This window comes from Coloeus monedula (genome assembly GCF_965178545.1).
Source record: "Coloeus monedula genome assembly, chromosome: 21".
Lineage (NCBI taxonomy): Eukaryota > Metazoa > Chordata > Aves > Passeriformes > Corvidae > Coloeus > Coloeus monedula.
Genome location: NC_138801.1, coordinates 3,210,294 through 3,235,772, shown reverse-complemented (window position 1 = coordinate 3,235,772; position 25,479 = coordinate 3,210,294). Strand labels below are relative to the sequence as shown.

Here is a 25,479-nt window from a genome sequence, read left to right as displayed (position 1 = left end):
CACTTCTCCCTCTTTTCTGGTGATACCTTGCAGTGTTATTTCAGTTGGCCATTCACCTTGGGGAAATGCCAGCGGAGAACTCCCGTGCCTAATTTAGGACTCCCCATTTTTAACCTCACATTCCCAACACTCTCTGGGCTGATCCTTCCCCTTCCTCATGGCCATTTTTTTATCATCCCAACACTATCCCAGCCCTGCCTTGCTTTACCTCCCCCACAAAAATAAACGGCCCCGTCTCCTTTCGCCCGCTATTGTTCCCCTCTTTTGTGCTAGGTACAGTAATGCCTCTGAGCTACCCCTGCTTCCCATCCCTCTCACAAAGAACCTCTTTTCTCCTGCCTTCTGGGGCTTTGGGGCTCTGCAAAGGACCCTTGGCTCCGGAGGAAAAGAGCCCCTGCCTTTTTGTGGCTGTCACTTTTCCTCTCTCCTTTAATTAGACTTGACCCTGCTCATCTTTTGGTTTCCCTTTGACCCCGCTTTTTTCCTGCAGGGAGGGAAGTTTTGGAGGAGTTTATCAGCTCCATTCTTACCTGGCTCACACAAATCTTCTTCCTCATGGGTTAGGTTGGGAAGAACTTTAATTGCAAGGCTCCAAACTCTCCCAAATATTTCCCTTTTGTGGGGTTGCACACTTGGAGCCCAGGTTGTCTTTCCAGCTCTTTATGTGGCTCCCACAAGTTTTTGCCTCCCTGAAGGTGTTGGTGCTGCTGTCACCATTGAAAGCAAAATATTCATGCTGGTGGCACGTCCCCTCCTCCTGGCTGGCTGCTTTTCCAAACAAAGGACCTGACATCTCCTCATGCACCCCAGTCATGTGCTGAGACCTTTCTCCAGGTGGAGGATCTCTCTCCCTGCAGTGATTTTCTCCTCCTGCTGGGATTCCAAGGGAGTGCTGCTGATTTACCCCACGCCAGCATCTGCTCTCTGGCACAGCTGAGCTGTTTTCCCACCTCATCAATATCTCATTCCTCCAAATCCCCTTTTTGCTGCTGATCAGAGCCCTGGCACTCCTTCAGGCACAGATTTGGGTGGGAAAGCATTCCCAGCTCTGTTTTCAGCAGCCAGGCTGGGGCAGCATCCCTCAGACACCTTTATCATCCATTCCACACCGTGCTTGCCCTGTCAGCCAAAGTCCTTGCAATATCTCTGCAGATCCAGCTTCAAAATTAAAAGCCTTTCCTCCCTCTGCCTGCCTGTGCTGCTGCCTTGGGGTGGGACCTGTGGCACTGCTGCCACATGCAGCGGGGGTGTTGTGGGCTGGCTGGGTTTCCAAAATCATCTTGGACTCAGCTGTCATAGAATAGAACTATTTAGGCTGGAAAAGCCCTCCCAATGGCACCACTAAACCATGTCCCAAAGTGTTCTGTCCTTCCAGAGCATCCCAGTCAGCACTGGGAGGAGATTTCTCATCCTGGTTCCTTTGCCTGGATGATCCTTTGAGTGCCAGGCTGTGCCTGGCACGGGAGAACAGTGCCACATCCTGTTTAACCTCGGTGTTTTCCAAAGCCAAACCCCGCTCTGAGGTGCTGAGCAGCTGCTCCAGGAGAAAACCTGGAGGTGAGTTTGGCACAGCCAGCTCTGGGCAGGGCAGGGAGGTGGCAACAGCTTTGTGTGGATTTTTGGGAGCAGATTCCTGTCCCTTGTGTGCTCCACCAGGCTGGGGTGGTGGTTAAAAGGCAATGGGGACGTTGGTGGCCATCCCCAGGGAATGGCAGAGTCATCCCAGGGCTCTGCTGGAGGCTGGGAAACTGAGGCAGCTTCTGGTGCTTTGGGAAAGTTTGTGATGCTTTTGGGGCTGAAAAACTTCCAGTTTCAGGTTTATAAAGCACATGCTTAATTAACACTTAATGACTACCGTGGGTGATTAAGGAGAGCTTTATTGGTTGCTCAGGTCAGCAGGGCTGATGTTCAGAGCTGCTCAGGAGCTCGCTCTTCACTCTCCCTGACTCCTGCTCGAGGCTGCTGGTGTTATCACCCTGCTTATCAGAACAGAGGAAAACTAATTCAGCAGGAGATTTTGGGAGCCTTTCAAGCAATTAAAGGGATAATGTCAAGGTAAATGTCCTGTGCTGTGGAGAGAGCAGTTGAAGAAGTGGTTCATGTGCCAGGGCATTGATTTCTTTGCTACTTTTCACTCATCTGCTTTTAACCTGCTGCTCATTTGCACCCTTTGGAAGGCTGAGAATGATGTGGGCTCTGCTTGTGCTGTACTCAAGACACGGGCAGAGAACAGATCAACCTCAATGTGTTCAGTCCAGCAAAGTGGGATTAATCCTTTGGAGCCAAAAACCTCCTTTGGGGCTGCAGAATTCAGTGCAGGAGCAAAATCCCTCAGTCCTGGAGCTTGGGACGCTGATTTTGCTGCTGGAGGTGCCCGAGGTTGTGGTGTTGGATCTTGTTTGTGTCTCTGTGCTGTGATTTCACTGCTCAGCACCCTGGAAATGAAAGTTTCTGTGTTGAAATGTGATTTTTTTTGTTGCCCATCTCTCAGGGCCAGGTTCTGCCAGCCTCATTAAGGAATTGCCATGGAACAACTTGGGGTTGTGGGAAAGCAGAGCTGTATATTCCCCCTCAGTGGGATGTAGGGCCTGGAAGAGCTCTGTGGGGAGCATCTGGCTGTGCTGGGCTTCTGCACAAAAGCTCCCCTCTAAAAGCAGATTTATTTACAGCTGGGGGTTATTTGTTTCCCTTTGGAGAAATCAGTTGTCTGATGGCAAACAGGCTCTTCAGTGTTAACAAAAAAACAAAATAAAGTCAAAAATACCCAGTTTTTAGTGGCCAGCAGATCAAGGTGTTGTTTTTGTGCTCTTTATAGAGTCTCTCTGTAGCTGTCTGTGCCCTGGAAGCTCAGAACAGTCTGAGAACTTCTTGTTCCTCATATAAAATCCTGAATTCCTTCTCAAATTTGGCACTATTTTAGGTCAGGGGACATCAGGAAAGGGACCCTACGCCATCTAAGTTACCTGCTTGCAGATAAGAAGGCAGAAGTGTAATTTTCTGGGACCACTTGGAGTATGTTTGTGTAAGGATACAAAAAAAAAATCATTATAATCCTACAGATGCTAAAAATTGCTGTAAATTTCAGTCTGCAAATATTAAATTAAAGTCATGGCTGAGCTCTTTAAACCTGGTTCTAAGAGCTCCTGCCATGAACCAGTTCCAGGCAAGGAAAAATGAACTGGAATCAGTGTTTCCCAACCCAAGGGTTTTATTTTGCTTGCAGCCCCAAAAAGATGCCGTGGAGACAGAAATACAAAGTCCTTTCCTTACCTACAGGAAAACGGGACACTGCTCACCCCAGGAATGAGGAAATCCTCAGTTGGTTCCAACAGCAGCTCCCAACACAGCATTTGTGCCATTTTCCTCTCTCCACATCCATCCTGGGGCTGGGAAGATCACCACGAGGGCTGAGGAATTTTCTTGCTGTTCCAGCTTAGCTTTACAACCCCAGAGAATTCCATTTCTCCTTCCCCAGCCATGCTCAAATGTTGCTTTCACTTCCACGAATCCCACCCAGAAAAGCCTCAGGAGCACAGTGAAACCTGGGGAGGGGGGAAAAAGAAGGAAAAAGGTTATTTAGAGAGTGATTATGAGTTTTTCAGTCATCCTTTGCTGGACACCAGCTCATGGAATAATGTGGGGAGGGAGAGGGAGCCACATCCTCTGAGCTCCACCTGCAAATTGAGGGAGCAAATGTGGTCACTGGTCCTTCCCTGCAAGGTAGTGATGGGAATATTCAGTTTTATCTCATTTTTAATGGATGCCAAAAACTTGGAAGGGATTTAGGAACGAGCACTTGAAGCAGTGGAGAGAATATTGAGTTTTATCTCTTTTAAAATAGATCTGACAAAATTGGAAGGGATTTAGGAACCAGCACCCAAAGCAGTGATGGGAATATTGTGTTTTATCTCCTTTTTAAAATATTTCACAAAATTGGAAGGGATTTAGGAACGAGCATTTGAAGCAGTGGTGGGAATGTTGAGTTTTATCTCTTTTAAAAATATATTTCACAAAATTGGAAGGGATTTAGGAACCAACACCCAAAGCAGTGGTGGGAATACTAAGTTTTATCTGGTTTTAAATATATTTCACAAAATTAGAAGGGATTTAGGAACCAGCACTTGAAGCAGTGGTGGGAATATTCTGTTCTATCTCTTTTTTAATAGATTTGACAAAATTGGAAGGGATTTAGGAATGAACACTTGAAGCAGCGGTGGGAATATTGCGGTTTATCACTTCTTAAATATATTTCACAAAGTTGGAAGGGATTTAGGAACCAGCACCTGAGGCAGTGGTGGGGTTTGGAGGCTGGACTTGCAGGGACCCTCTGGAGGGGAAAGTCCTCCCGTGAGACTCAGCACGAAGGGATTCAAGCGTTGAAGATCTGCTCAGATTGGGGAATTCAGCCACATCTTGTGTGGGACTTGGGAGCCCAGGTGTGCTCTGGGTGCCCAGCAGGAATTCGGGAAAGGCTCATCCCAAAAGCGGCCGTGTGAAGCAGAGAGGCATAAAGATGCCAATTCCTGGGTCACAGCCTGAAGCAGCCACGAGTGGGCATTTCTGTGCCTTTGCCCATCAATTTTCCGTTTCCCAGAGGAGGCAGAACCATTCCTGCTCCATGCCCTTGTCCCAATCCCCTCAGGATTTTCCCAGGGGAGCAGGAGGGCCGGGCCATCAGCCCCACTTCTCGCAGCAGCGCTGACAAGGAGAGCTCAGTGGTTTTTAAAACTGTCATTGGCCCCTAATTAGATGTTTGATGCCAAAGTAACGATCATAAAAGGCTCTTTATTTCAAACAAACCCATGTGAATAATTATGTAAATATTTGTCTGGGCCAGGCTTGGGTTGAGTCCTGGGAAAGCTTTTTGGATGAGGATCTTGGATATTTCTTGTTGGCTTTAATAGGAGCATATTTCAGTTTTTTAGATGCTATCTTTGGGTTTGAGTCCTCCTGGGTGGATAATGGGAGACCTGAAATGACATCTCAGCTCTTAAATGCAGCAGATATTTCCAATGTCCCAGTCACCTTGTAACCGGTTTAATAGGGAATATCTGAAAGGAGGGAAGGGAAAGAACATGCAGCTGTGACCCAAATTTCCTAAAATCAGCCCTTTGTCCCCCCTTGAAACCCCACTGTGGCAGCTGTGGGTTCCAGGCAGATGAAGCCAGGATTTTATAGGGATATTGGTGAGGAAAGATCCACCAGCTCTTGGAAATGGCAGCGAGGGATGGTTTTTGGGGTGGCTTTGCTGCCTGGGAGAGGTTTGGATCCCCATGGAGGGGTTTGGATCCCATGGGAAGGGTTTTCATCCCCGTGGAGAGGTTTGGATACTCATGGAGGGGTTTGGATCCCCATGCAGAGAGAATTGGATCCCCACAGAGGGATCCAAAACCGTGCAGAGGTTTGTATCCCATGGAGGGTTTAGTGTCCCCATGGAGAGGTTCGTATCCCATGGCAGGTGGGATGGGGAGGGAGGAGCCGGCTAATTAGCTGGGTAATTAGCTCTGATTTGGCTCCTGAGCGCTGTTTGTAATGCAGATGCCGCTCGGGAGAGGTTAATGGGGTTGCCTTTCTCCCCTAATGACCGAGGAGCAGAGATCACAAAGCTCTGTCAAGGCTGAAGAGGAGTTTCCTGGCGCTGCCCTAATCCCTCTGGATGTGCTCGGTTAATAGGAACAAACCCTCTCCCTGGGCCAGGAGATGGCTGGGGAGGAACCGCGGGATTTGAGTGTAAAAACCCACCAAAATGTGCCATTTCGGAACGTGGGCAGCAGGGAAATACACCCTGTACCCGTGGTTTGTTTATCATGGGAAACGGGGAAGGAGTGGGAGCTGGATGTTGTACTTGGATGAGCCTCTCCTGCATGTTTGGGATCACCAGATTCTATATTATTACAAAAAAGCTCCACTGGCCTAAAGTAAAATAACATTCCCCGGTGATGTTCGAAAATAAATCCATTTAAACACCTAATTGGGAACAAGACCTGCTGGATAAATGTGGATTAGAAGTGAGAAAATCCCTGGGAACGGGGAATTTAAGTGGTGAATGTCTCCCTGCTCCCAAAAACATCCCTTGAGGGCATCTCAGCTCCTTGGGGGCTGAGAATGGATGGAGCTCTGGTTAATTCTGGGCTTTTTTTCCTCCTGCTCTTCCCTTGAAAGCAGCACCTGTGTGGTGCAGTGTGGGTTATATAAACTCAGGAATTAATGCTCCGGAGAAAACTTTGGGAAACAAGCTTCAGAAACACTTTTCATGAAGTCAAGCAGGTATTAATTTGAAATTTGCCTGCTGGCTGTATTCTTGAGGAGAATCAGATATGAACTGAATGCTCCGAGTTGGTTGGTTTAAGCATCTGAGGGAAATAATTGGTTTTACATTTCTCTCCCCGTGTCGAAATATTGGAGTATAGAGTAGGGCTGGAAATAATTCAGCGTTGGGCTTTTTTCAAATCCTCAAATGAAATATTTAAAAATGAAATTACTTCTGCCTGCTCCCATTAACTTTGCAGACAACTCAAAAACCTGCAGTGCATGAAAATGAGTCTTTAGCTTCTGAATTCCTGTATTTTTGGGAGCATCCCAGCCGGGTTTACCTGGGCGTGGGGCAGTGCCCCGCGGGGGATTTGCTGCCTTTGAAGTGGTGATGTGATGTGCGAGGCCTACCTTGAGCTGGGTTTAGCGGGCTGGAAGTGATGCTGATTCTGCAGGTGCTTGTGTTAATGTGATTAATTAAGCTCAGGGCTGGCCCAGCCACTCGGCAAAGGGCTGGGCACGGCTCTGGGAAGGCTGGAGAGAGGGGATTATCCCAGAGTCGTTCATGTTCCCCCAAGTTTTGGCTGCTTTTTCCAGGTTTGTTGGTTTAGATAAAAGATGCTGCCTGTCCCTCTCGTCCCCTGTGTCCTCACACCGCAGCTCCAGCCGTGGTTGTTGCACATCCTGCTCCGATTTCTTCAGCATCTCCCACTTTGAGTGCTGCTGGAAGATGCTGAGAGGGAACAGAATCCTTTGCCGTGGTGTTTTCCTGGGCACAAAGTTCCGTTCAAAGGTGGCTTTACGATCCTTTTTGATACCCCTGAGGTGTCGAGTGGCGCGGTGTTGGTTATCCCGTAAGGCTACGGGCTGCTCCTGTTGGCTCCTGGAGCATCCTGCTGTGCTTCCCCTGGCACAGGAGTGGGGGAAAAAGCCCAAATTGTTGCTCACTCTGTTCCCAAAGTGCTCAGACACCCACGGAGGCTGCTGGCTGCCTGCCAGCATCCCATATAAACCCCACAGGGATGGGCTGGGATTTCCTGGGTGGAGGATAACACTCCATGTGTAGGATGGCTCCAGCCTGGTGCAGTTCCCACCCCAGTGACTCCCTCGGGATGCAGGGAGACCATCAGCCACATAAAACGAGCCAGAGGGCTGCAGGGAATTGATTTTGCAGGAAAACCCCGGTTTAGCTGGTGAATTTTGTTCCTTTTTGGGAGGTTTTGAGAGAGGCCATGAGGAGGGGGCTGCTGCTCACGCTGCCTCTGACAAGGCTCTTAGGCCAGGTCTCCTTTGTTCCTTGCCCTTCTCTGGGAGATGATCCTGCCAGCTTTGGATGCTTCCTTGCAGGAATAACTGTTCTGCACCCCATTAAAACTGATTGCAAAGCTTCTTGGTGATCTTCATGTGCCGCAAGCTCAGGCCCTAATTAAGCCTTGCAGGGCTTTAAGTGGTTGATTATTACAAATTGCTTTGAAAATGTAGCTGCTGTCCCTGTGCCAGATTGTCTGGGAACACTGGGACTCTTCAGAGCAAAGATAAAATGTTGAAATTTCCTCTTCCACCTTCAAGTGCACCTGAGTCCATTGCTTGGGAGCGAGTCCCATGGCAGTGGAGAGAAACTGGGAAGAATTTATCCCTAATTTCCCATCTAAACCTGCCCTCTGTGGGTTCAAAGCAATTCTCCCTTGTCAAAAGTCCTGGAAAACCTCAATGTTCCACCTGTAGAGGAGGTGCCAAGGTTTTCCTTGGGAGGAATGGAAGACTCCTTAGATGTGATTTCCATCTCTTGCTGGTCCATCTCCACGTGCTCCCTGAGGGCTGAGGCAATCCAGGGGCCTTGCAATGATTTTTAAAGTGGGATTTTATGTAAAAAAGCAGAGCCTGGGCATGGGAGGGACAGGGCTTGCATCCCTTTAGGGCTGGTTTTAAGCAGCTGCTCCTAAACCCAGCTCCCTGTAAGAGCTCTCAGTGAATCATTCCAAAGATGGGGTCCTGCTCCATCATCGTTTCCGTCTGTGGAGCTACTGAGGGTGTGAGTTCGGAGCTTCCACAGCTCCCAGAATTCCAGCCTCCATTCACCCTCAGTCGTTCAAAGGGCAAGACTCCTGCCAGTAAAGAAATTTGGGCTGGAACACTTCCCAAAATGTCACAGTGACCCAGAAATACTTGCTCCATGTGGAGGGGGGAGCTTGGAAAGCTCTCCTGGATCAGGGCTGGCGGGGATGGGACAGGATGGGAGCAGCCCCGTGGGCAGGGTGGGATGTGAGGAGAGCAAGGACGGCCCCTGGAGCTGGTGATTCACCTCATTCCTCCGATCCCGCTGTCAGGGCGAGCTCCTAAAAATTCCCAGGACGCTGAACAGTCACTGATGTGGGTCAGAGGGTGACACGGCTTCACTCGGGCTCTGCCCTAAAAGGCTTTGTGCTTTTCTTGCTCCATGGATGGGGCTTTTCCTTCAGCAAGGAAGAATTTGTGCCCTGGACCTGCCTTGGGGCCAACTGGGGAAACCCAGGGAGAATCCCACTGATCCCTGCCCACGAGCAGGGAAAGGGAAATGCTGTGCGTTGCCTTTGCACCCCCAGACCTGCCCTTTTAGGGACCCCACCACCCTCTTCCCCTGTTCCCTGGGGTTTTCTCATTGCTTTTTCCCGGGATTTGTGGTTACGGGGGGGGCAGCAGCTCCTTGAAAGTGGCAAAATTCCCGGTGTGGGTGCTGTTGTCCTGGAGCAGCTGCTGTCCCCAAGTGTCCAGGGATGGATTTGTCCCTTGGCTGTGCAGGGACATGTCCTGGCTCCCAGGCTGCTGTGGGACAGGGATTTTCCTGGCCGGATCTGCTCCAGGAAAAGCCCATCCTCCTACTCTGAGCCATCTTTTTACTGATGGATTCTTTTTTTCCTCCTCCCAAGGGAGAATCCCAAATCCTCAGCTCTTAAAATGTGCGGAATTTTTGCTGCCCTTGAACAGGGCTGGGATTTCCCCCCAGATCCTCAGCATTTGCCTGATTTCTGGGCATTGTATCCGTAAGTTTTGCATGGAATTTGCAGCAGATTGTTTAATTATATTCCATGAAGGAAAACCTTGCTCTTTGCTCACTGTTAGCTTTGTTAGAAACCCAAATGATTGATTATTTTTAAAAAATTAATTAAAAAAAAAGGATTTTTGCTCAAAGGAACAGGGATTATTTGATTCTTTGAGTTTAATGGAGTCTCTGAGCTGCTCCAGTGTCAGTTCTGGGTTTCTTTCTTTTCCTTTTGGGATTATACATAGGATCCTTCCAATCTGACCCTGCACAATGCTTTCCTTTGTTCCCAGTTGGGACTATTTGGGCTTTTTTAAAAGAAAAAATAAATAAATAAGGGGATGCCATGAGTCATTGGTGAAATATTCTGCAATCTGGAGCAGTGTGAATTGACACAGCTCTGTGGAAGATCTTGGGAGGAGCAGATGAGCCCTGACCCCTTCCGTAGCTGGGTTTTATTTATTCCCTGTATTCTGCCCCTTCCTAGGGAACAAACTTCAGTCCTGCAGCTCACATTCCTCGATTCTCCTGCTTAAAATGCCTTTTCTCTTTGCCCAAATAAATAATTGTGGTTTATTGGGCTGCTGGGGTGCTGAAGAATTTAAGAGGCTCTGTAAAGCCCATTCAAAGGATGCTGGAGCAACAGCAGCTGGTGCTTGATATCCTTATTTTGGGCCCTGGTTTTTATTTTAGCCTCTGCCACCCTGTTTTAGTCAGTTATCCCAGGGCTGCAGCTGGGTCAGCTGTGGTGAAAAGTGTTTAGATAAGGAGTCAAAATTGTTGAAATCCCAGAAGCCTGAAAAGGAGACTCCCAGCTCCATAAAGAAAGCATCACTAAGGGGAAGCAGCTTCCAGTCCTCACTTATTTCTTATGCATCTGACACAGGAACTCTAGGGATAATAAAACAGAATATACCTAAATTAGGATATAATGTATAAATACCTCTTTGTATTTAATTCCAAATCTAAGCCCAGATGTTCCTGTCAGCCTCTGGGGAGTGAGAAACCTGGAGCCCAGGGAAAGGGCTCTGCCCTGCCTGGGTCCAAAGGCAATAATTGAGTGTTTATGTAGGGCCAAGAATATCTTGGAAAAGTGCTTAAAGAAGCCAAGGCTGGTAGAGCTGGAAGGGGAAGGGTTTCTTTGGAGCAATGTGGAGCACCAGTCCCTCTGTCGTGGGAATTCTCAGCTCCCTCATGGAGGGACCCCGACCTTGGATGGGTTTTCCACGTTGGGATTGAAGCTTTGGGATCACAGATGGCTCCTTCTGTCCCTCAGCAGCTGCTCTGACCCCTCATGCTTTGGGGTTCTGCTGGAAAACACCTTTTCCCTTAAAAATATGGAACAGCCTCTGTGTGAGGGTAGGGAGGCCTGGCACAGGCTGTGCAGAGAAATTGTGGATTCCCCATCCCTGCAAGTGTCCAAGGCCAGGCTGGATGGGTTTTGGAGCAACCTGGGATAGTGGAAGGCATCTTGAAATTCTTTTCAAGGAGATGCTGCTCCTGAAATAATCCTTATTCCCTTTGTTTGCTGTCACTGCTTGCTGGGAGATAAACGACAAATTTCTGTTGCTTGTTCCTATAAGGAGGCTTTACATCCCAGCAAATCCACATCCCTGCTGCTGGGATGCGAATCCCCAGCCTGGTGGGACTGGTGGTAAAGGATGGGGAAGTTGCAGAGGGCACCTGGAATGAGCTGGGAATGGTTATTCATCCTTCACCTTATGGCCTCAAACCACTGCACATAAACCACAGCGTGACTGAGAGCTGCAGCGTTAAGTCCTGAAGGGCTTTGGGATGTCCTCTGGCTGCTCCAAAAGTGAATATGGAAGAAAGTTCTCCTGTCCCAGGCTGCTGACCCCTCCTGCAGACCCCCAAATATCTCAGTTGTGGCGTTAACACAACAACAGGGCAGCTGTGCACGGGAAATTTGTGTCTCAAGATGAGTTTTTTCCACTTTGAAGGGTGGTGGAAGGCAAAAAATTGAAGAAAGATTCCAGGAAATCCCATAAATTCTGTCACAGAATCCCAGACTGGTTTGGGTTGGGAGGGACCTTAAAGCTCATCTCATTCGACCCCTGCCATGGGCAGGTTCATAGACCAGCTTGGGCAGAGCTCAGCTTTAGAATTCCCTGGAATCCAGACCGTGCTCTTTTTAGGAGCCCGGCTTTTCCTTTCGTCCGGTGCTGCCCAGTTCACTGCACTGGGAGAACTGGGACAACACAGGGAGTGTCTGTTCCCAGCACTGGTGATCCTCAGGAGCTGCAGCCCTCAGCTCAGTGACAAGTTTAAACACTGTGGCTTTCCTCGGGGATCAGCATTTCATTAACGACCTTGAAGAATGCGATTTGTTTGGAGGTTTGGTGCCCGTGATTCAGGAATTTTTCACATGCTGGGAACACAGAGATGCACAAGTAACACACAAGTGACTTACAGCAGTGCTTTGGGCTTGTTCAAGAGCTTTGCTTCAGGTGTTAAAAATTATTATTACAGGCATAAATATGGCTTAGATTAATGACTGCTGGCTGAGGCTGGGATTTGCAGAGCAGGAGCTGCAGCTCCATCTTACACCGAATTTCAAGAGCAACATTTCCATTGGGTTCCTGGGATTTTCTGGTTTTTTTGGTGTTTTTTTTTTTTTTTTTTGGTGTTTTGGTTTGTTTGGGGTTGTTTTGGTTTGTTTGGGGGTTGTTTTGGTTTGGTTTGATGTTGTTTTGTCGGGTTTTTTTGAGAGGTGAATACTATTTAACTATTTTCCTTATTTTCATGCTGCTCCATCCTCCTTTTAAGAGTATCAAGCTGGGGAGCTGGTGGTGTATGCCCTCTTTGGGCTGACCCCCTGAGCCCTTGCAGGAGTGCCCGAGGACAGGACAGCATTCCCCGTGGGATGCTGTGGCCAGGGAAGATGGAATTAGGAGGAAAAACCAAAAATTAGGATGGGAAATCAAATCATTTAACTTTTGGGTAATGGTTGAGTGGAGAAAGCGTTTCCCTGCCCTTCCCTGCAGTGGCTGAAGCAGAGCTGGTTGTGCTGTGCTCTGTGACTGACAGGTGTAATGGATTGAAATAAAATCCTTGTTTGTTACTGCACATATCCTGAAGGAGCAGCAGGGTTTAAGGCATCTTCTCCTGTAAAAATTTGTCTTAAAGAACAGTCAGGGGAAGGAGAGTTGGAGATGGGGTTTGCTCCTGGGCAGGGGGGGTTTGGTGGGCTCAGATATCCACTGGTGGATGTTAATGCCGGCTTAAATTCTGGTTTCCTTTGGAGTTCTGGAGGGATTTTTCTGCTCTTGGCTGAGTCCAAGAGGGTGGTTTGGCTGTAGTGGTGGCAGGTGGATGGCCAGCCCAAAGCCAGGGGTTTGTGTCAAAGAATCCTGCTTGGTTTGCTCTAATATTGAAAGGAGAGAGAGAAAAAGTCTCTGTTGGCCACTGCTGGGTCAGGGCAGAGTGATAAACTTAATATCAGCAGCCTCTGATCCAGGTTTTAACAGGTGTTTAAGGAGCTGGGAATCAGGTGATCACAGAAAGATTGTGGTTAATTGTGGTGGTGGAGGAATTGGGGATTTAATTCCTCTTTTTGCCACTGTTGGTTCTTCATTGGGTCATTCACAGAATCACCAAATCACGGAGTGGTGAAGGTTCCATGGGCAGGGACACCTTCCACCAGCCCAGGTGGCTCCAAGTCCTGTCCAACCTGGCCTTGGACACTTCCAGGGATGGGACAATCACTTTGTTCCCCATTTCCCTGGAAATGAAAAAAAGCCAGACTTTTGGCACTAATTTTTCTCCCTCTGTCCCTTCCTCCAGTGCTCTTCCCCGTTATTTCTGCTCTGGGCATTGCAGAGCCTGCTCAGGCCCTGCCTTCTCTGCTGAGTTGAAATGGGAAGTCAGGCTCCTTTTCGGTCTTAATCAAGGACTTTGCAGATTTTTGGGGCAACCTCTGGTCTGATTTTGGTAAAATTTGGGGTGTTTGGGGTTTGTCTCTCTGTGTGCTGGGCATATTGACCCAGCAGGGGCTGAGCTGGTGCCTCAGGGGAGCTCTGTGCACCTCGAGCAGAGAATGTTCCTGTGTGAGATGCTGCATAGGGATGTTATTCATGACACAGAGAGTGAAAAGAAAGCTTTCATAACGCCACAGCTCGTTCAGCTCTCGGCTGAAGGCCAAGCCCAGAGCAGACCTGTAAGAAATCCCCTGGAATTCAGTCAGTCAGGTCTCTGTCCTCCTGTGCACGGTGCCCTTGCAGCTCCTACAGGAGATTGCTGCGCTTGGATTTGGAAAAATCCTGTGGAAATAACTGAAGTGCTTGGCTGGGCAGGAGTGAGAGCTGCTGCTGTGTGCAGCTCATCTTTGTGGGCAGGGCTGGGGCTTTTCCTGCTGCTGAAATGCTGCTCCGTGATGAGGGGGCTTTGGGGCTTTGGCTGGCTCCTCACCTCCTCTCTGATTTCCAGGAGAGGTGGGACACTGGGAGCAGAGGATTCCCTCTCCTGCTGGTCACCTGCCTGCTTTTCAGTTGCTTTGTGCAGCGCCAGAATGGTTTTCTGCTTTCATAACTCGCTCTGCCCTAATTCATCATCGTTCTGGAGGCACAGAGGATCTTCCTGGGGAATGAAGATGAATTGCAGTGTTTGGAGGCAGTGCAGGTGCCTGGATCGTCCTTTAGGGATGAGAAGTGCTGCACCAGGGCACTGGGGGTGGGTTGGGATTGCTCAGAGGGCTCCAGGCAGGGGCTGGAGCTCCAAACCTGTGGCTGGTGGGTTCCTGGAGGGGTTCCAGTCCCCCGCTGAGGCTCCATCACTTCCCTGTGACCGCTGCAGGGGCACTTTTGCCCCCACAGATAAATCCATGCAGAGGATGGATTCCTCTGCAGATGTTCCTCTTCCTGCGAGCACCTCTGGATGTGCACACAGAGCTCCAACCCCCCACACCTGGCATGGGGACCCAGCTGATGTCAGGAGTCTGGAATTCACATCTCTTCCCCTTGCCTGTGCCTTTCCCCCCCTTCTCCTCCCTAAATAAATGTTGGAGGCAGCTTAGGAGCTGGCTGCTCTGCAGCTCTTGGAGCACAGGGTTGTGACTGGAAGCAGGGATGGAGTTTTATTGCATTTTGGTTGCCTGAACACGACTCAGGCTGTAGATGTGCAGGTATTTTGTGTGGAATAAAACGTGGTTGAAGGCAGGGGGAGGATCCAAGTGGCCAGGACAGCTCAGACAAACGTGTCATCCACGCACAGCCTGATGAGGATGAGGGATGAGGAAATATTCCAGCTGTTTGCTGCTCAGGCCAGGCTCCCTCAGCTCCTTTATTATCTGCACTGTTCCCTTGGCTTTGCCATGTGTTTGTAATCTCTCATGGAGGGCCCAGTTTCTCAGGATTGTGGAAACTTTTCAAAGCTGCCTAACAATGGACATCAACTTTCCGTGCAAACATTGGGCCGAGCTTATTGGTAACCAAAACTTCTGATATTGCAAAAGGTCTGTCTGTGCTCTTTCTTCCCACTGCTGCTTGTGCTCAGTGCTCGTGGACACAGGGCAGGCCTTCCCCATGGATGCAGCCAGGTGGGATGGGGAAGAGAAGCAGAAAAAGGGAGGACAAAAAGAAGTAATTGTGGGTTGAGATAAAGGTGGTTTAATAGGTAAAGCAGGGCAGATAAAGCAAGGAATTCTTCTCCCTCCCCCTGGTCATGGAAAGCAGGGCTTTAGCACAGATAATGATTTTTTTGGGAAGACAAACACCGTCAGTTCAAGTGTCCCCCTCTTTTTCCCACTCTCCACCATGGCATGGAATATCCCTTGGATCAATGTCCCCTCCCAGCTCCTTGTGCACCCCCAGCCTGATGAAAGAGGAACAGAAAATCCTTCGGCTCTGTGCAAGCCCTGCCCAGCAGTGATGAAAACATCCCCGTGTTATCAGCCCTGTGTTCAGCCCAAATCCCAAATGCAGCCCCGTGTCAGCTGCTAGGATGAGATTTAACCCTACCCCAGCCAAAACCAGTGCAGGCCAGTTTGCTTTGGGCCCTGCTGGACTGGTTCATGTTTCTGACACCATTTGGCTCCAGCTACCGAGTCAAAATTCAAAATAATTTCATTTAACGGTTTAAAGTCAGGTCTGGCTGTTCTGCTTCTGGAGCCTCCACCTCTCCTGAGGTGAGCACGAGCAGATTAGGAAGTTAATGAGATGCAGATTCGGAAGCTAACGAGATGCTTCACTTGCATGACTTAATTGATGTCCCAGAGACCTGAACATCTGGAGGTGAAGCTGCTCTGCCTGTGCTAGTGTGGGATGTCAGGCAAGGTCTCCTCATTAATTAAAACCTCAGGATCGGAGCCTAATGGGATGTGAGTGAGGAAAGGAGCGTTTTGCTGCACTCCATGAATCAAAACTCAGGTTTTTTCCCTTTTCTGTAAAGCACCTGTGGGGTCTTGGCCATCCAGCTGCACACTTGGGTGCACTGGTGGCTGTGCAGGAATCCTGGTGTCATGGGATACCTGAGGAATACCTGGTGGCAACTGCCTGGGCTTGAGCTGTCTGAGGAGGACTTGTGCAGCATCTTTGCCTCCTCGCCTTGCTTCGTATCCCAAAACGTTCCTTGTGGCTTTTCCTGTCATCCCAGCCACTGTGGGTTGGTGTGTGATTGTTCTGCCTGATCTCTGTCCCTCAAGGGAGCCTTGCTCAGGTGTTTGCTTCCAAATAACTTTTTGCTTCAACCACCTTAAGCCAAAAGAACAGGAAGGTTTGTATTGGTGTGGTGGGAACTGCTTGGTTTAAAGCCTTTCCCTCAGATCAGGAATTTCCTGCCTGGTGCTTAATCTTCAGGATGTACTTGAGTGATGGAGGCTGGGTGAAGACATCCAGGACAATCCAGCTCCTGGGACAAACAGGGCAGTGCGTTCTGCCCCCTGCCCTGGTGCAGACAGCTGCTCTGCTGCTCCTCTCTGCCCTGAATTGGTGCCTTTGAGCACGGCCCAGCTCTGCAGCTGGCATTAACCTTGTATTGAAAGCAGATTTCAGCTGGCTTTAAGGCTGTGATGATTGATTTGTGTGTTGCAAGGCTGATTTGGAGCCGAGCAGTGCCACTCCTGTTGTCTCCTAATTCTTCTTTCTCCTTTTCTGTTTGCAGCTGAACCCGCAGACCTCTTGAAGGTGTTAGATTTTCATAATTTACCTGACGGTATCACAAAAACCACAGGGTTTTGCACAAGCAGAAGATCTTCAAAAGAAGCAGACGTTGCTTACAGAGTAACAAAAGATGCTCAGCTCAGTGCCCCAACAAAGCAGCTGTATCCTGGTGAGTCCAGCTTTTTCTTTATCCCATGGAAGTGTCTGATCCTTTTCTCTGTGTAATTCCTTCATTTCCCCAGCGTGTTTGCAGTGGCTGTGCTGTTTCAGGGGGCTGCAGATCTCCAGCCACCAAATAATATCCTTTTATCACTGTGTATGCACGAGGTGGTGGCTGTCACTGCACAAGATGTGGCCAGTGCCACATCTGCTCCCTCCCAGACTGGAAAGTTCCTCCTCCTCATTCTCACAGGGTGACACCCAGCTGGGGACAGAGCCCTGGAGGAGGCAGAGGAGCACAGGCTGTGTTTTGTTCAGTGCCTGGGGAGTGCCAAGCACAGTGGGGTCTGGTTCTGGGGCTGTGGTGTCTCTCCTAACACAAATAATCACCACATAAAAATAACAGGCTGTCCCACAGGAACAGATGTCCCGAGGAAAGTTGTTTGAAGGGATGGGAAGCTCCTTAGAGGAAGGCACAAAGCCCTTGAGGAGCACTGACCATTTTATTGCTGCCTGAGTTGAATTTTTCAGGCCATGGCATAATCACTACAGAGTCAAGTGTGTTTGTGAGAGGAAGCTGTGGACCCAAACTCCTCCCTGCCTGAGAGATGCAGTCACCACCCAAATCCTTCCTTCCCAAGCCTTCCAGGTGTCCCTGTTTCACCTGGGGGAATGCTGGGATGCTGGAATCAGGCATGGCAGGGCTTCGTTTGGTGAGAAAAGTGCCTTTGCTGAGGCAGGTTTGGCAGGAGGCAGAAAGGAGCTGCTTGTGCCTCCTGTGGGAGGCAGGAGGGGATTTAAGCAAGGCAGGCACACACGTCCTCCCTCAGTGCTTGGGAGGGGATGAATGGATTGGCTAAATCCGAGCTAATGGGCTGTGCCACCAGCAATGCTTCTTAATTAACCAGGGCATCCATCAGCCCCAGCCTGGCAGAAGCACAAATGAAGACTTTGAGGCTGGGCTGGGGATGTGCTTCCAACCCTCCCCTCCTGCAGTTCCCTCGTTGTTGAGGTTATTTTCAGCCTTCATTATTATCCTGCTGTGACAATAATTACATTTAATCCGTGGTGAGCAGGAGCACAGGCTGTGTCTCACCTAAAAACTCAGCCTGACCTGGAGATAGAGGAGTGCAACGTGTGTCAGGCTGGACATCATTGCAAGGCCAACCCTTAGCAAAGGAGCTGCTCAGTCTGGCCTAAAGCTGGGTTTAAGTGTCTGCAAAAGGGCAAACCAGACCCTAAATTTGGCTTTATTGCTGCCCAGGGCAGGAAAGTTCTATCTGATCACAGATAATTTCACAACTGCACAGGTTGTGCCTTCATGTCACGTTCCTGAAATGACTTAGAATTTTAGGCCTGGTGTCTACAAGCTCAAAAGTGTTCAAAGGAAATGGTTGCAGTTTGGAATATCCAACTGGAGTGGATCTGAGAGCTTGCCAGCAGTTTCTGTAGCTACTGTGGAGTCTTGCCTGGTCATTTTATGTAACAGAAACCAGCAAGAAGTGAAGATGTAAAAACAAGGCTGGAATATTCTGGCTGATTATTTAACAAGGGGATTGGATCACAGCAGCTCTGACCTAGGGAACTGGATCCTGAGAGAACTGAATCCTGGTCCCAGCAGGGAACTCAGCATTGTAGAAGATTTTCTTGGTTGTCTCCTACCTTGTTACTTTTATATCCTCACCCTCACCGAGTTCTTGGCTTGCATCTTCCTCGGGTGAGAAGATCTGGATGGATTTATGGAGCAACTTTTCCATCATTTCATCACCTGGGCAAGCACGGGGTGTTTGAAGCAGCTCAGTCCCCCTGGAAACTTGCAGAGTCATTGAGGCTTCTCTGCTGCTTGCTCAGGAAGTAGGGAAGAGCCAAGTGAAGGACTCCCAGTGTTTTCCAGCAGATCCACGGATGTTTCCTCATCTCCTTCACAAGATGTGACTTCAGCTCCCGCCCCCAAATGAGAGAGGGGATAAAGATAACAAAGTAATTGCAGGGCAGTGTCCCGGGGGAATGTGGTTTTAAGGCTTTTGTGTCACCAGGAGGGTGGATCGGAGCAGAACTTTCCCTCTCTGCTCTGGAGCACCCTTGGCAAACGAGCTCTGCACAGAATATTTTGTGCTAATTAGAAGTTGCTGCTTTTCTAAGATGTAATTTCATGGGCTTTGCATTCTGCTGCCACAGCCATCAAAGCAAGATGTATGTGTGTGTGTGTGTGTATATATATATATATAAAACTTGTTTTTTCAAGCTCAAAAGAGTGAGAAAAATCTGCTGAGATGCTTTTTGTCCCGGCTCCCTAAAGAAGTCCTGTGCTCTTCCAGGAGAAGCAAGAAAGGCCAGGGTTTCAGTGGCAGCCAGCAAAATGTCATTTGTGTGCTCCCATCAAATTTGCAATTGTCATTTGCCTTCTCAGAAATCTCTGTTAGAGCTCGAGCAGTCACCCCTGAGGAAAACAGGCCATTGCACAGTTTAGAGTCTCCTCAGATGAAGGAAAAGGCCAGAAATTGGTGACACCATTGGAAAACAGCTTTCCTTTGAAGGGGAAAACTTTAAAGGCTCTGGAAATGCCACCTTCTTGCTTTGTGTTTGTGCCAGGAATGGGATCAGCTCCCTGCTTTTCCTGATTTTTGCTATCCAGCAGCTCAAGCTTTCCTGCCCTTCCCAGATCAGGAGCAGGGCTCTGTTTTAGGCTGTGTTTGGGTATGCCTGGATTAGGAGGAAGGTCACAACTTGCCCTGTTCAGAGCCCACGAGGTTGTACAAGAGCCTTTAACCATGCTGCTCGAGAAAGAAGAGGCTCAGCCTCACTCCGGCTCATCCATTGGAGCATCCCACGGATTCAACCGTGCCCACCCTGGAGCTCCTTCAGCTTCAGCAGGACTGGGGGCTCCCCCCCATGCTGCTGCCTTGCAGGAGGTCCCTTGGAGCAATTTTGAAAGGCTTTGGCCACAGGGTGGGAGGGGGATGCCGAGCCAGAGCCCGCGCTGGTGCAGCGCTGGATGCGCAGCATCTCACAGCGTGAGCTTGTTTGAGGAGTGAACCAAAGAGGAGGACTCCATCCCAAAGCCTTTGTTGGAGGGATGTCTCCATTGTTTTGGAGGGATTTGGGTCAATTTCTCCGTGCTTGGTGTATTTATGACGATGTATTTATCAGTATTGGGGTGGGTGGGGATGTGCTTTCATCCATCGTGCAGCAGCCTGGGTCATTTCTGGCTCTGACAGTGCAGGCATTGTTATTTTGCCAGGACAGCAGAGCAGTAACAGAGTAATGTCAGCTATAATTCATCCATTATGATTATTTGGGTTGAGAAACTCGCATCACCATGGAGACATTTTGATAATAATGAAAAAAAAAAAATTAAAAGCAGCTTTTTAATGAGTTGGCAGCTTGTCCGAGTTGAAAGGTACTGTATTGTGGGTTCCTAATGAAATTTTGGACATGAACTATTTTACATAAAAGGCCCAAATCTGTAGGCTGTAATTGGAGCCAGGAAGGCATATGGTCCTCTCCCAGTGCTCCAGGAGGGTTTGTGCACAGGGGAGGGGGATAAAGCTCAGGGCATCCAGTGGGAGGCACCAGAATTGGGTGCTGCTTTTGCCAAATATCCAGGGCTGTGTCCTGGGGATAAATCAGGCTATAATGGCATTTAATTCCTGACTGGGAGGCCTCTCTGCAGAGTGCTGCTTTCTGCTGCTTCCCAGATGTTATTTACCCAAGGTGAGGGGGGTTAACTTGCTGGAAAGGTATCCTCAGTTATCTCCCTTTGCTCTGTAGCATTTCTGGTTTTGGTGCAGCTCCTGCCTCATCCCCTTCCTTGCTGAAGGCAGATAAATACATTTAAAACATTTCCTTCCTAAAAATTTAAGCACCTCCCAGGCAGAAGAGGAGGAGGATGAGCTCAGGACCTCTGTGTTTGAACTCCAGCTTTGCTGTGGTGCCAAGAACTCCCCACTGCCACGTTCCTCATCCCCTCCCTGGGTCAAATCCCCCTGGGATGCCATCTAGGAAAAATCTAAAGTAGTGAAGAAAATCTATTTGAAGCTTCTGGGCACTGAGCTTGATGCTTTTTGTGGTTTATTTGGCTGCACATCTGCAGTTTAAACGGGATCCCTGTGTCCCCTGGGTGCCACCAGTGCCACATGTGCCACAAACCCCACGGCGGGGCTGCCCCACTTTGCTCTGCCCTGCTGTGCCTGAAGATTTCTCCAGAGGTACAAAGCAATCCTTGTTTTGGAAAGCCTGGACCTCCAAGGGGAGATTCCCTGCAAGGCCCATGCTCTGAACTGCAACATCTGAGGGGGTTGTGTGTATAATTTGATCAAGAAATCTTCTTTAGGAGTGCTCCTGGTGGTTTTTAAGCTTCCCTGTTTGGAGTGTGCATCCAGGATTTTCAGTCTGGGCACATTTTTTTCGGTCTGAGTGGCAGAGAAAGCCAAACAGAGGAGTTTGGGTTTCTGCAAGAGGGTGATGCCCAGATTGACTCGAAGCTGTAGATGTGTTTGTCTGGCCTTGCAGATTGACCATGTACTGACAGGATTTCATGGCTTTAATCCCGAAAACCTTGCAGAAATAAAGACAGAAATCACCTGTGATCAGACCCAGTTCTTTCCTGAGAGGAGAAAAAGGCAGGAAATGAGATGCTGTTTAATAAGCAAACAAGTTAGCATTTTCTACTGATTGCCAGATTTATTTCCTTTCTCAGATTTTTTTGTGTGTGTCCACAGCAACCCTGAAAGCCAAAACCACAAATTCCTCTGTTCTCATCTGGAGTGGACAAGTCCTGATGCAATTCCCTACTCCCTTAAACAAAACCCTTCAAGATTGTGTTGATGCTTGATTTCCTCTGTCCCTTTGGTATCTTAAATCCATTTGGAGCCCCCCCCCCCCCCCAATGATGTACATAACAGAAAGGTTTTGCCTTGTCTCCTAAAAAGCTTTAGGGGAGCTTCTTGAGGAAGGGTTGGGTGCAAATAATACAAATTTAAGCCAACTTTTGTAGAATTTCTGTTTGCTCAGCACAGGGGTTTCACTCCAGAGTATTTGGGGAAAAGCCAGATCTTCACCTGGCCCTGTATAAATTTTTAGGGCTGCTGATGTTGCAGACTGTTCGTGTAGGGATTGATTTTTGAGGAAGCCTCACTAACCTCTTTGCTTTTCCACTCCAGCTTCCCCCTTCCCAGAGGACTTCTCCATTCTAACCACTGTAAAAGCGAAGAAAGGAGGTCAGTCCTTCTTGATCTCAATTTACAATGAGCAAGGGATCCAGCAAATTGGTGTGGAGTTGGGTAGATCTCCTGTATTCCTGTATGAAGACCATACAGGAAAGCCAGGCCCAGAAGACTATCCTCTCTTTAGAGGCATTAACCTAGCAGATGGCAAGTAAGTGACATTTTGTGCACCAAGGAAAAAACAGTTCGTTGTTTGTATGGATGCCAGCATGTTGAACGTTGTGTAAAAGAGGAGTCATGCCTGTAGAAATGTGTTTGCACACCCCTGGCTGCTGACAGGTGCCCCAGTCTGTCATTTTGGCCTTCAGTGGATTCATTTGACATCTGTAAGAATTGTAAATGAGCAATCAGTGCCGCTGTCTGGTACTTGTGGGGATAGGAACATTGATTTTGCTGCGAAGGGCCTTAAAAATAAATCAGTTGGTCGTGCAAAACCCACGCTGAGGCTTGTGCAGGGCTTAAAAAGAGGGTGGAAAAGGGAGTCATCTGTGTGGTGTTTATCCCTGCTTCTTGCTGAAGCCAGAACTGGCCCTCTCCTGCCTGACTTGGAGGGATGAAAGCTGTCACTCAGCATTTCTCTTGCCAGTGAACCCTTTAGGCTCACCTCAGAGAGGATTTCCACGAAGGTTTGCAGAACGTCAGTCCCTGAAAGTTCATTTTTGTACAATCATTGCCTTGTTCTGCAAAGCCCAGGGCTCTGCCTGACCCTTCTGCGGGCTGTGTTCTCACAGGTGGCACCGAGTGGCTCTGAGTGTGCAGAAGAAAAACGTCACCTTGGTTCTGGACTGTAAAAAGAAAATCACCAAGTTCCTGGACCGGAGCGAGCATCCCATCATCGACGTCAACGGCATCATCGTGTTCGGCACCAGGATATTGGATGAGGAGGTCTTTGAGGTGAGCCGTGGCAAAGAGCAGCTCTGGAGGCGTTCCACGGGGATGATGAGAGACTTCCAGCTCATTTTTGACATTTCTGTTGGGTTTTTGCATAGCAGAACGCTGTTGTTTGTAATTCTGAAGTTTTTATTTTGACTTTTCGCAGTAAGGATGAAAACTGGGGGGCGGGTGACCTTGTTGGAGAGAGCTCCCCTGGTTCTCTGGTTTCAAGGCCTTGATGGGGTTCTAGCCCCTCTCTGCACTGGGATTTTGTAGCTCTTGGCACGTTTAGCCTGGGAAGGGCTCACAAAGTTTTCATTCATTGCCGTGCTGGGATTTAGAGCTGCAGGGGCAGCGAATGAAGGCTGAGGGAAGCAGCTCCCTCCCAAGTCCCAGTTCACTCTTGGGCTGTAGGAATTTGCTCTTTTTCCACACATTGGCCATGGATTCCTGGTTCTTTTGCTCCATGATACGAGGGGACTCTCCTTGACAGCTTGGGTGGCAGCCCTGTCACCTCCCACACTCTGCTTCCAAAGGCAAAGCAAAATCCTGAGGGGTGGGATGTTCCCATGAGCTCCTGTGATGGAAGCAGAGAGGCAGAGCATTATTTATAGACAAGGTACAGATGGGAGAAGCTTTTTCCCACTGTTCAGCAGCTTGTTTAATGTATGCATTTCCCTGGCAAAATCAACTTCTGTGCTCTGCTGCACTTGTGAGACTTTCCTGGGGATGACAATCCCGTTCCTGATCTTTCTTGTGAGCTGGAATTGCTTCCTAAAATCACCACCAAGTGCAACGGGGTGTAAACCAAGCTCTATCGATCTCCAGCTCCTTATTTTTATGGAATTTAAGTGAAGGAAGAGCTGGGTCTCCAGGGCCTCCCCAGCCCAGCAGAGGGATGGGGAATATCTCCTATCCATGGCTAATTAGAGCCATAGCAAAGCCAGATCTTGTCTGCATTTTGCTGCCACTCAGAGGGAAAGTTCCAGTCTGTTTAATATTACCAACATCTGGGAGCTGGCCTGCTGTAAACAGAGTAGGAATGCATGGGCTGAATATTTCTGCCAAAGTCCCAGTTACAGAGGGAGGGCTGGATCTCAAAATTGTATTAAATTAAGAGATGTTCCCTGGGAAGTCGAACAATTAAAATGGAAAGTAAAAGCTGGGTTTAGTGGGCACTGGAGTGTCTTCTGCAAGTGTTGGACGTTCTGCCAAATATTTCAGCATTGGATGCTGTGTTTTGAGCTGTTACATGAAGGGGTGAGTTCTTCTCCAGCTCAGGTCCAGTAGATCCAGTTAAAGGAATTGGTATCACAACCAGGCTGGATGGAAAAACGTGCACTTTGTAAAATAACAGGATTTCCATAGCTGCCCCTGAAATTTGGGGTATTCCCAGGTGGCCTTCAGGGCTCACCTGACTTTGGGACAGCTGATTCTCTGCCAGGAAGGGAATTGAATCCAGGTGTTGATGGGTGGAAGTGCTCTCCCTGCTCCTCTTTCAGCCTTTTCCATGGCCATGGCTCCTTTGCTGAAAAGGCCTTAAACTCCTGAGGGGCTGTGAGTCCTCCTCAGTTTTGGGAGGGGAAGGATTCTCTTGCCTGTTCTGGCTCTAAGCTGCAGCTACAAGATCTTGCTGGCACTTATGAGAACTGGATAATTAGAAAATACTCTTTTTCCTTTGTCTTACATGTACTGATAGTATACAACATGGATAGAAACCCCCTCTAGTTCTGATCTTTATCCTTTTTTTTTTTTTTTGGTCACCCTCCTCACACAGTCCTCAAGACTCCAGCAGCTTTCACTGGGGTGGAATAGGTTTTCTGAAGGCAGTGGACTAGAACCTAATTTCCTTCATATCTCAGCAACTTCATTTCCTTTGCCTCCCCCCTTCTCCTTTCTGCGAGGCTAAGCAGAAACTGTGCAGGCAAAGCCTCAGAACAATGGGGAAAGGGTGTAAGCTGTGAAATTTATGAATTCCTGGAAAGCTGAGCTTTTCTGGAGCACATGCAGGAGATGAAGGTGCTGCTGTCCCCCAGGAGCTGCTCTGCAAAGCCCAGCTAACGAGGTTTTCTGCATCCATGGGTTTGCCAGGCTCTGATGAGTTTGTCACTTTTGCTGGAAATTAAAATAACCCAGTGAGGTGGGAGTGGGATTGGAGACAGCTCTGGGATTGGCTGTGTCTCAGCACAAGAGCTGCAAAGCAGTGGGAATTCACATCCTCCTTGTCAGGACTGAAACCAAACCAACCCCAAACACTTTTTGTTTTGCAAGTTGTAATTATTGAAGGGCTGGCCCTGGCTGGGGTTGTGAGGGGAGCAGCTCGAGAGCCCGGATGGGAACTTCCTCACTCATGTTCTGCTGGGGGGGGAAAAAAAAAAATTAAAAAAATTTAAAAAGCCTGGCAGGAAAGGTTAGAGGAGTTTCAAAATATTTCTCTAGCAAAACATTCTTCCAGTGGAAAAATGACTTCCTCTCATTAAAATTCAATTAGCTGGGAGGCTGTGTGGGTCTCTGTACGAACACTGGGGAGGGTTGAAAAGGGGCCGAGCCCCGAGCCCAGGTTGTACAAGTTGAGTTTTGTGCTGGGTTTGTTGTTCAAAACAGGAGTTTTCAAACGGCAGGACGGGCTCTTGCAGGGTTGGGAAGTTGGGAAGTTTCAAGCTGTGCCTGGGTAAGACTGCAAAGGGGTGTTTTTTGCAGGGAGAGAGGGAAGGACAAAAATCCAGCCCATGGTGGAGGATAAACACCTTCCCTGCTGCAGGCAGAGCTGTTCTGTGGTGCAGCAGCCCTGGGGGAAGTCAAGACACGTCAATGTGCCTCAGTTTTAGAGGGAAAA

At 48.8% G+C, this 25,479-nt stretch overlaps 1 protein-coding gene across 2 annotated transcripts in view; it reads left to right on the top strand.

Moving 5' to 3' along the window:
- COL5A1 (collagen type V alpha 1 chain) overlaps window positions 1–25,479 on the top strand; it is a gene marked incomplete at both ends in the record, with an annotated part of 130,685 nt that overhangs the window by 13,685 nt on the left and 91,521 nt on the right. For both annotated transcript variants that reach the window (XM_082295263.1, XM_082295262.1), the window contains 3 exons: window positions 16,388–16,555; window positions 21,708–21,921; window positions 22,502–22,664. In XM_082295263.1, the coding sequence (XP_082151389.1) occupies window positions 16,388–16,555; window positions 21,708–21,921; window positions 22,502–22,664 (545 nt within the window). The remainder of the gene's footprint in view (window positions 1–16,387; window positions 16,556–21,707; window positions 21,922–22,501; window positions 22,665–25,479) is intronic.